The following is an 11,551-nucleotide window of genomic DNA, read 5'->3' as shown; positions in this document are numbered from 1 at the left end:
ATGGTGGCCTCTGAATTCCCTAGAAGACTGTACACCAAAGGCGGTGAGCCAGTCCCGGATAAAAGCATCGGCTATTATGCTGATGATTATAGGCTGGTACCTGCACTAAAGTCAGCTCTACAAGAGGATGAATGGGAAGAGATTTACGAGTCACCGTTGGGTGTCTTTTTAAAGTTCCACGACTTGGATTTTGGTTGGGCTTCTAAGCTGGTGCACCACATGCTGACCTTTCAGATAGTTTGCAAGCAGAGGTACGAGATATGGAGCCTTATTGGTACCACTCCAGTTCGGTTTTCATTGTATGAGTTTGAGGAGATCACCGGACTCAACTGCGGGTACGTGGATGACTTGGCTGTAACTGATCTTGAGCTTTCCGATGACATGCGTGCATTTTGGGAGCTAATGGGGGTCGATGTCGAGTCGGGCCCAAGCACTATCGAAATTATTGAAGCCTGTTCCAACTGCTCATCATGGTCTCGGGATGATAGGCTGCGGTTGGGATATCTTGGGATCTACGCTGGTTTCATAGTGGCAACGAGACCAGGCTTATCCACAAATGTCAACCATGCCAGACTAGTGATGGATCTCGAAGGTTTTAAGGAGTTCCCATGGGGACGAATTGCTTTTCATCATCTGATCAAGTCTGTTAAGGAGAAAGATCTCAGCAAAAACATTCATATAGAAGGATTTGTGCAAGCTCTTCAAGTGTGGGTGTACTATGCTTTGCCGGATTTTGCTGCTGAATTTGGCGAACCATTGCCAAATGATCCTACACCTCTTATGCTGGCTTACAAAGGATCAAGAGGACGAAAGAACGTCAAAGCCAACATGCTAAAACAGGTACTGTATTATTCTAGTCATTCTCATTTAGAAGTCTTGTTCCGTAATAGACTTCTATGTAGTAATGAATTTACAAAGTAGACTTCAGGAGCAGACTTCATGCGTAGACTTCTATATAAAATCTTGATAGTGGGAGACTTCAGTTGTAGATTTCAGTAGTAGACTTCAATGGTAGACTTCATACATAGTTTTTCCAGGCTTCATATGGCTAGTAATTCATTTACTTATTGTGTTTTCCAGGCTCGCATACAGTGCTGCGTGGCTAAGGACTTGGCGGATATGTTTCCAATTTGGGATGATGAGGAACAGGATTCGAATATTTTCAAGATTGTCAATGCAATCCATGACCCCCATTTCAAGTTCTCAAAAAACCACTGGCCTTTGGAAGGTGTTTTGGGTGCACACATCGTCAAGGCAGAAGCAGGAAAGAGGAGCCTTCCCTCAGATGAAGCAAGTCGCAAGAGAACCTGCACAGCCTCTGCCTCTGCCGCCTCTTTCGTTGGTGATGAAGGGGTCGGAGTTGTCACTACTTTGAAAGCGCACTTTGACCAATGCTTCAAAAGCTTTACAACCAAGATGCTGAATGGTCTTGGTAGCTGTGAAAAGCAGATCAAACTTCTCACCAACAAGGTTGAATCTGTAAAGCGCGCGGTAGAGGAGTTGACTATAGGGTCGGCGAAGCACACTGAGGAAGAGGTTAAGGACAATGTTCAGCCAACCCAGCAGCAGGTCACTGGATCCAAGAAGCATGAAGGGGTTAGTACCAAAAACCCTCCGCTTATACGAAAACATTTCATGCGAACAAGATCATCAAAAGATAGGAATACTTAATACTAATGTCATTTGAATTCGAACATGTTTAATAGTGCTATGTACCATGTGAGATTATTTACTTATGTTTTAAAAACTAGTTGTTTACAATTTTCAGACTATGATGAAACACTTAATACTAATGTCATTTGAAACTAGTTAGTACCAAAAACCCTCCGCTTATATGAAAACATTTCATGCGAACAAGATCATCAAAAGATAGGAACACTTAATACTAATGTCATTTGAATTCGAACATGTTTAATAGTGCTATGTACCATGTGAGATTATTTACTTATGTTTTAAAAATTAGTTGTTTACAATTTTCAGACTATGATGAAACATGTTACTAAATTATAGCAATGGTGTTGTCATTTGTATATTCATGCCTGTTTGTGATAATAAACTGCATAGTAATTCAGAGAAAGAAAATGCTCCGATGAAAGATAATGTCAACGTTGGTGCAAGTGAGAGTGTTAACGCCCCCGGGGATGCAAAAGAAAAGAAGGCTGCCATGAAGGAAGAAGAGGCCCCCGAGCCTAGCTTTGTGAAATTGACCCGAAGACGTGTGATGTTGACTTCGACGCAGTTGCACTAGCCAAAAATGCCAAAGCCAGAGCAGCGGCTCAGATAGTTGCCCGAGCAACGAGTGCCAGAAACCGATAGCTGGCTGCGACATAGAAGAGTCCTTTCTTAGGAAATAGCACCGCAAAGGCGATCATTCCAACATCGGCATCTCACTCTGGCCGTGTCCGTGGATATGATCCTTTCGATCAAACCGGTGTCAGGGCGAAGCATACCACTCTAATGAACTTTGTGAAAGCAAACCCGTAAGTAGACTTCTATACTTATGTAAGTAGACTTCCTGATATTATTATTTTCCTGTCTGACTTTTTCACTTATACAGTGCCTATCCAAGACGTCCAAAAAACTCTTCGATCGAGTGGTATTACATTCTCCGGACACCGAAGAAATGGCTAGCTGATACGGTTAGTGTTTTACTATTTCATATTAGACTTCATAGTTAGACTTCATACGTAGACCTAATATGTAGACTTCTATAGTAGACTTCGTTTGCAGACTTCACTCATGTCTTATTTTCATCAATGTGCAGCACATGAAAGTTTATATTAACGTACTCAGGCTGCGATTATCCAAGCATCTGGAGTGGTTTGTATCCAACCGGATTTGCTTCCTCAACTCCATGTTTGCTACGGTTTGGAGGCGTGACTACAATAACTTCAAAAACTCTGAGCCGAATGAAGATGGTTCTGGCAAACTTCTACCACCTGGAGCGTATTCGTACTACACTGGCAAATTACCTATCTACTGCCATACTAAAAAGACGTGGGCCTATGAAGTCGACCATTTGTACTCAATGTTGCACATCAGGGGGGACCATTGGGTAGCTATCTGGGTTTCATTTGTGGCGAGGCATATCACGATATGGGATAGTCATGCTGGAACCAAACATGCATCTGACACCCAAATTGACAAAGCTGTGGAGCCTCTCGTTGTTATGATACCCTACCTTCTTCAGACCTGTGTACCTGATGAAGACAAGTGGAGATTCCCCTACACGCCGTTCACCCATTCGCGAGTACCAGGTATGGAGATACCTCAAAACATTCATAGTGGTGATTGCGGAGTGTACTGCCTGAAGTACATCGAGTGTCATGCTTTGGATTTGCCATTTCCTCCGCAACTTTATGATAAAAATATTCGACAAATCAGGGAGAAAATGGCTGCAGAGATCTTTGACGAAATAGGTGTTAGGGGCCATGATAAGCTAGATGCAACTGGGCTGGATATCTATGATAGGAAAGCTTAGGGTATCCATATTTAAAACTAACTTTCATTTTTATGGCAACTTTTGGGCTATTTGCATAAATGACCTTCAATGTGATTGCAGGTCATTTTAGCAATTGGTAGATGATAGGTGTGGAAGTTTTTGACCACCTATCGTATAATTAAAATGCCAAATATGTTGTATTTTTGTTTAGAATATTGTAATTAAACTGAAGTCTACTAAGTTGTAATTGTATTTATACTGAAGTCTACTAAGTAATTAACATGTTTGTATTTATAAGTTTCGATTTCACCCTAAACACTGAATCCTGTGAAATATTATTGAACATGCACTCCTGATAGTGTATACGGAAAAAGTTTAGTAGAACTCATAAATATGTTGCATACAATAAATATAAGTTTACAAATGAAGTCTACTACAGAAGTCTACTAATGTCATTTAAACATATAAGTAAACACAAAAACATAAAACAAGGAGTCAACTAATTTCAACGCGGCCATTCATTTGCAAATCCAGGAATTGTTTTCCAGAATATGGCACATTCCAACTTCCAGAAGCAAGGACTGTAGAGTTTGTCACCAAATGAGTCGACAAGGCTTTCATCATCCATCCAGTGCTGGTTTCGCAGATTCATACAAGCACAACTCCTTGATTGTGCCTTAGCAAAAACATGGAAGACCGGTTCGTGAAACTCGTCAGGCTTCTTATAAGTGGTCGGACACATGTTGATGTGCTGCATAGTCTTCTTCATATTCGTTGCCTCTGCCGGAAGTATACCACGAATGTGGTTAAATACATCATGGCTGCCATCCATGGTTAAAAAGAACATAACCATGGAGTAAGTAGTCATGATGCATCCTCCATTTGATGACACCTTTATTAAATCTAACACTGCTTGGATGTTGTCTTCATAGAAGATTAGAGAAACGCCTCGTAGGTATTGTGCTTTAGCATTTTTACACTCCAAACAGCGCCGAAAGAATGCGTTAACCCTCCCATGTTGATCCTAGACCCATGGAATGGTCAAAGTTATTAGATCAACGGCTCTTAAAAAACCCTCTTCATTAGAAATCTCATTTAGATGTTTGGAGAAAACCCTTGCTTTACAGAGCGCAGCGTATGAACAAGATGTGATTTTTAAGAGGATATCCCACAGAATGTCGGAAGGGAGAGAGTTGAAGTTTATCAGGTTCGACATCTTCTAAGGGTCTGGAATGAAACTATAATTCGTCTAAACCCGAGAATTTATAAGCAGAAATACCGTAGACAAACAGGTACAACGGTTATACGCAATGTTAAAGTCGTTAAAGCAGTTACTTAAATGAAGTCGTTTCAAACATAACCGTAAACAAAATATCACATACATAGTAGACTTCCACATTAGACTACCATAGTAGACTTCTATAGTTGATTTCCATAGTAGACTTCTTGACAACAATAGAAGCTTTGTCCTCCTATTCCGGAGCCTTCTTGTTATTGTCCTGGTGAATCTTCGACGTCTAAGTGAGAGACACAAAGTTTAGTAAACCATAAAACTGTCAATATTGTATACTATGATTTAATATTAGATGAGTTTAGCTCAACTTACACAATTCGGTAGGGTATGTGAGCAGCTGTATAGTTTGTGTAGCTTCCTTGGCTTCTTGCTTTTCCTCCTAGAAATTTCTAGCCATGATTGACACCGAGACTTTTCCGTCTGCCTGGTTTGCGGCGAATGCCTGGTGGCAGACATATTGATGGTTGGACTCCTTGGACCTCTGAAATTTAGGGATATATGTTGGTAAAGTATGCAGCAAACAAGTAGTTTTTCGAGTAAGTCAGACATACAAGGGAATCCACAGCTATCCCACCGGCTAATGCAGCTGCAATAGCATGTGAACATGGGATCTTCTTGATATAAAACACACCACATTCACATCAACAATTCCTGGTTCCTCTTTTCACATAGTATCTCCAAGTGTCAATTCGGTCCACCTCCATTGCATCTGCATAATGTCCACGAATCGCCAACAAATACTCCACTCCCCGAGTATTATGTGTTGTGAGACTCAAAGCATCCTCTCTGCGTTTTAAAAACCACCGACCAAGCTTCTCTCGTATGAAATCCAAGAGGAATAAAATGGGATAGCCACAGGCCTTCTTAAGTGCAACATTTATAGACTCTGCGACATTGCTAGTCTTAATATTGTATCTGTCTCCAACAAAATGAACTCGGGACCAAAGGGAGACATCGGCTTCTTCCAAATAGTCAGCAAGGTCAGGTTTGATCTGTCTCAGCTCCGCCATGTACCGGTTGTAGTCATAGAGGTTGTAAGCATAAGCCACACGTTTTACCAAGTACAGCAACTGCTTCCCCCTAAACTTTGTTACTATGTTATGTTGTAGATGGTAGTAGCATATCCCTCGTTTTGCCCATGGGAAAACAGTTTGACAAGCTTTCTTAATAAAAAGATGTCTATCAGAAACTATCACCAAAGGATAACCATCTGAGACACATTCACGCAGTTTAGAAAAAAACCATTCCCATGAAGCATCATCTTCACCATCAACAATTCCAAAGGCCAAAAGAAAAATCTGAAAGTTTCCATCTTGTGCGGTGGCAACCAACAAAGTACCTTCGTATTTCCCTGTTAGATGATATCCATCAACCACAATAACTCTTCTCATGTACTGAAAACCGGCAATCGATGCTCCAAATGCGAGAAATAGATATTTGAATTTGTTATTCGAATCTACATGAAGAGCTGATACAGTTTCCAGATTGGCTTTGTTCACTGAATGTAGGTAAGCTGGGAGACTCGCATATCCATCTTCAGCTGTTCCCTTGACCAATTGTTGGGTATATATCAAAGATCTTTATGAAGTAGTGTAATCCATCTTGATGCCAAACATATGCTTCATTGAAACCCTGACATGTTCTGGTGTAAGTCCATCAATGATGCCCAAATGGCTTATAAACAGCTTGCCAATATACTTAGGAGTAGACTTTCCACGCTGAGCCATTCGATGGGCTATTGAACATGTGTGGTCTTTCACATATTTTGTCACCCAAAAAGTGGATGCATCATTCTTCACGCTCGCTCTAACCATCCAAGCACATCCTTCCACTCGACATTTAGCCACAAACAGGGTCTTTGTAGACTTCTCTGTTTTAAAAGCAAATTTTAACATTATCGCAGTCAATCTAACCTCTGATAACAACTTCTCTTATGTAGAGAAACTTGCCCTAACATATATATAATCAGACCATGATATGGGCGTGCTTCCTGTTTCACCATATCTGTTTCTGACATTTTCAATATAGACTTCATCTTCATCTTTCACTTTACCGTAGACACTGTAATCTTCTCCGTCAGAGTAAGCTGCATCGTCGACATCTTCTCCATCCTCGTTCACATCAGAAATGCCTCATCATCGGTAGAATGTTCTGAATTTTCCTCAGACTCCTCAACTAAATCTTCATCTGATCCTTCCTGGTTCTCCTCAGTATCCATCTCCACTCGAGTGGACACACAAAGACGTACCATATGCACTCTGCTTAACGCAATCAAGCTTGAAACTTGTCTATCATTGGTGACATGCATTGGAGGTGTATCTGGAGCCATAGTTTGCAACATTGAGACTGGTAGTGAGTAGGTTAACTCGATGAGCTCAGTCTTCTTGCCCAAGTTATAATCATCTCGCGCCATCTCAGTAAGCTCCCCCAAGGTGCAACCATCGTTCAAAAACCACATTCTTCCACCTTTGCCCATGTCAACAACAAAATGCCATGAATTCTCCTCAATCTTCCACTCCCCGTACACAACTGGAATTTGAGCCATTCTCTGAAAAAATAACCATATAAATCATATTAGCAAACACTGCATACAGACTTTTTGTATCAAGAGTAGACTTCTCCAGAAAAGAACATTAGTAGACTACACGACGAAGTCTACTTTGATAAGCTAATTAGCTTAAAAATTGAAACTTCTGATTCAACAATAAATATCGAATGAAATGAAATGAAATTTACTGGGTAGTTCAATCACTTACTAAGAAGCAATTCTAGTCCAAAAAATTTGAAAAATACTTTATAAATTTTCCTAAAACACATTTTTTAAAAAACGTCAAAAAATAGACTTCTATAGCAGACTTCAAATGTAGACTGGATGAGAAGTCTACTTTTTCATAGAGAAGACTACTAATGAAGTCTACTAAAAACATGTCATTTTTGCAATTGACCAATCTGTTGACTTTTCCTTCAGTAGACTTCAGAAGTAGACTTCCGTCGAAAAAGGTTACTTTAGCATTTGACCGATGCATTGACTAACAAAGTAGACTTCTATTGTAGACTTCATGTAAGAATAGACTTCTCTGACAGTCTACTTTTGAAGTCTACTTTTTAATAGAATTCTACGGAACAAAATAGGTTATTTTTGCAATTGAATTTTATGAGTAGACTTCACAATGAAGTCTACTAAAAAAGGATTCCTTCTAAGTTTGACCAAAAAATATAAGTAGACTTCACAAAGAAGTCTACAAACTGTAGACTTCTTTTGGAAGTCTTACTGAAGTTTTTCAGAATTTTTTTAATTTTTTAATTTAAAAAAAACAGTAGTCAAACACTAAAATGACCTATACGTTTTTGGTCAAACTACAAAAGTAACTTTAAGGTAGACTTCTTATGTAGACGTAAACAGTAGACTTCATACGGAAGTCTAAATCCAAAAGTCAAAATACGGTCAACTACAAAAATAACCTCTTTTCTTTAGTAGACTTCTTGAGCCTTCAAACGAAGTCTACTAAGTTTTTTTTTTTGTTTTCAAAGGATGTCGAGTAGACTTCTCGTGAAGTTTAACGAAGTCTACTTTTAAGAAGTCAATTGCAAAAATAACCTTATGTTGACTAGTAGACTTCAGTATACTTCACGAGAAGTCTACTTTCGCAATATAAAAACTGAAATGTGGAGAAATTGAAGTGCGAGGATTACCTTTAACAAAATTGAGCTCGCCTAAGTTTCTCTTAAACACCCAAAACTAAGGATTTCTCCGAAAATAAACAACCCAGGTGTCGAGTAACCAGAAATCACCGAAAATGCATGGCCCGACGCATTGTAACTTAGCCCATATGTTTTGGAGAAGAAATTATGAAAGAATGAGCAAGGTTATGAGTGAATGAGCTCAGATATTTACTTATTACAGCTTTAAAATTGGTTGAGAAGCATTTATTCCTATTTCGTGGTTGAAGGAATTGAAAAAGATGGCATTTTCGTAAATAAATAGTCTTTAGGAGGACCAAGGAGACTTTAACCAAATTAAAGAAAAATCAAAATAATAGATGTATAATGACATTTTCGGTGGGAAAGATAAAATTGTGAGAAAATGGCAAAAGTTGGAGAGAAAAAAAAAAGAGGTTAGTTTGGTGTTTGATTTTGAAATATAGGTTAAATCTGAAACTATCTCTATATTATATTTGTATATTCGAAATTGTGATTAATATTTACTCCGTATATGGTGCGGATAATCACCTAATATAATAGTTAAATGGAGTTTTCGAGAGATTAAAACTCAGCATATGAGAGCTAATAACTATTTAACGCATATACAAACTGTTTAATTTTATTGTAACTATGTTAAAAAAATATTGGATTTTAAGCATAACATATCAAGAAAACTTAGCATAAAGTACAGGAGTCTATCCTTATGATGTGATGTATATTAACTCGATACCACCTGTTTGGATCACTGAACCGTTCTAAGTATTCAGGCTGTTGACAAAAAAAAAACATAACATATATAATATTCAATTTAAATTTAAAGCATCATAAACATATACAAATTTAAAATAATTTGATTTTTAAGTTTGTCTTTTCATTTAGTTTTTCAAGTGATTGAATTTGACTGTTATTTTTTTTTAAACAAACAAAAATAATTTAATCTCAAAAATAAATGAAAATGCAAATTATGAGATTAAAAATAAAAACAATAAAGTAAGGAAGTTTTAAACAACTAAAGAAAAAAAAATAAGCACTAAAACTGTAATAAATTATCAAAGATAGAGAATAACAAAAGAGTATTATGAGTAGATATCAATTAATATTATGGAAATTAACTCTTCTGATCCAGCACTATTCAAATGCATCTGTTCACTGAGAATTCCCTATTAAACCTCTATTGGTATTATTCTTTCATTTGCCTTCTCTCTTTTGGGGTGGAGCCAAAAATAATGAAAATTTGTTAGTGAACAGTTTTGTCTCTCTCATATGCAACTGTTTGCGGTTTTCAAAACAAATAAGATAAAAAAAAACAACAGATAGAAAGAGAAAGTAGTTTTTTTGTTGAGTGAAACTTCTTCTTAGGATAAATCGCCTCAAACCAATTTTCACATTGTTAACGTTCTTAATGACTCTTTTGTATCTTTTCGTCTAGCAATCAACGAAGAAGAACAAATATACGTTGTTAACATCATTATCATAATGTTTTTGGTTTATAACTATCCTCTAGTTTAAATTATGTTTATCATTGTTTAACGATATAATTGTTATCTCTTAGAATGTAAACGATAGGTTTACGTGGTTGAGTCTATTCTTTAGGGTTTCTCTTTGGGAGATTAGGTTTTGTTTTTAGACATATTCACCAATGGATTAGTAGCATTTTGTACTCTTTAGCTAAATCAAGACATATGATATATGATATGTATGTTATCGAGTAAAAGTTTATGTCGCGAATATAGTTAACGATTACAGATTAGTTAACGAAAATTAGAGTTTTATTATTAACAATGCAAGGTAAAATTTTATTTGTTCATCTTTTAACACCTTCTGATAACTATGTTAACATAAACTAGTTATCCACCATTTTGAAGTTAGGGTTTACCGTTGAAGTAATTGGTTAGTGGTATGGGGATAGGGTTATGGTTTATGATGATATTAGGGTTCAGCAATCATACATTAGGTTTAAGATTTCAATGGTAATGGTTTTAAAGTTTATTGTTTAGGTTTTAGGGTTTAAGGTTTAGGATTTAGTGTTTAGGATTACTTTTTATATTTATAGCTTTTATGGTAATCTATTATTTTACTCTTACGGATAACTTCATTAACGATGTTATTGTTAACAAATTTTGTTTTAAGTTCGGGTTTACCGTCAAAGAATAAAGTTAATTGTTTGGGGATAGGGTTTATACTGTATATGTTAGGGTTCACCATTCATAGATTAGGGTTTAGATTTTTGTGGTAATGGTTTAGTGTTTAGGGGTTAGGTATAAATGTTAACCATATATTGTTAATGATATATTACAAGTAATCAACCTGTCATTGTTAATAATATATTACAACTTTCTGATATGTGTTAAGTGTAAATGTTTATTTTTTAGATAAATTCGTTAATGATAACTTAGTTTACTATTTCAAGCAATGTATACACGCTTACCAATGTTCTTTTCTGTTTTGCACCACACATTAATCTGATTCACCAAATCTTTTTGCACAAGACTATCTCTGATTCTCACAGACGAGCATTAAATGCTGTTGGCGATTTATTCTTTTTTTTTAGCAGGTACAAGTTGTAATGAAGTCAAAAGAGAGTAATGGTAATGTGGTGAAGAATTGCTGATGTGACAAAAAAATACTTAATTTTCAACTTTCTTTTGGTATATAATATATTAACCGGTCAACTTTTGGTATGAATCAAAATAACCCACGAAAAAATGACAAAAAAAAAGAAAAAGAATATAACAATATATATATATATATATATATATATTTGTTTATGACATGCATATCAGATATAACATTAATGAAAAAATATGTGAAAAAATCTAAAATTTGTAAAATAAAGAAATTATCAATAGATCCAGATTTAGATAAGAAAACCTAAAATATAATGGATGAAAAAAATTACTAGAGTGATGAAGAAAAAATATTTAAAAAATTGAGAATTAAACTAAAAAAAATATTTATCTACAACTCAAAATAAAACAAAATTCACATATCACGAATTCTCTTATTTAGTCTAAACATAAAATTAATATGTGTTTTATTTTATTATAAATGGTATATATCCGACGAAACTACATTTTCAAAACACATAAAAATACTATTTAACCCAATATCAA

General features: G+C 36.3%; 2 protein-coding genes across 2 annotated transcripts; both read left to right on the top strand.

The window, feature by feature from the left end:
• LOC112085355 lies at positions 1 to 1,671 on the top strand. Its single transcript, XM_024154566.1, has 2 exons — positions 1 to 840; positions 1,081 to 1,671. The coding sequence occupies exons 1-2, from the start codon at positions 1 to 3 to the stop codon at positions 1,669 to 1,671; spliced, it is 1,431 nt and encodes a 476-aa protein (XP_024010334.1).
• A 364-nt stretch (positions 1,672 to 2,035) lies between these two features.
• On the top strand, positions 2,036 to 3,481 carry LOC18008620. The gene is made up of 4 exons (XM_024154562.1): positions 2,036 to 2,216; positions 2,348 to 2,480; positions 2,558 to 2,639; positions 2,765 to 3,481. Exons 1-4 carry the CDS (start codon positions 2,036 to 2,038, stop codon positions 3,479 to 3,481), a joined length of 1,113 nt encoding a protein of 370 aa, XP_024010330.1.
• Positions 3,482 to 11,551: the final 8,070 nt, after the last annotated feature.

This window comes from Eutrema salsugineum, unplaced genomic scaffold (genome assembly GCF_000478725.1).
Source record: "Eutrema salsugineum unplaced genomic scaffold, Eutsalg1_0 scaffold_9, whole genome shotgun sequence".
Classification (NCBI taxonomy): Eukaryota; Viridiplantae; Streptophyta; class Magnoliopsida; order Brassicales; family Brassicaceae; genus Eutrema; species Eutrema salsugineum.
Note: the sequence above shows the minus strand (reverse complement) of the source record. Positions and strands in the feature narration are given on the sequence as shown.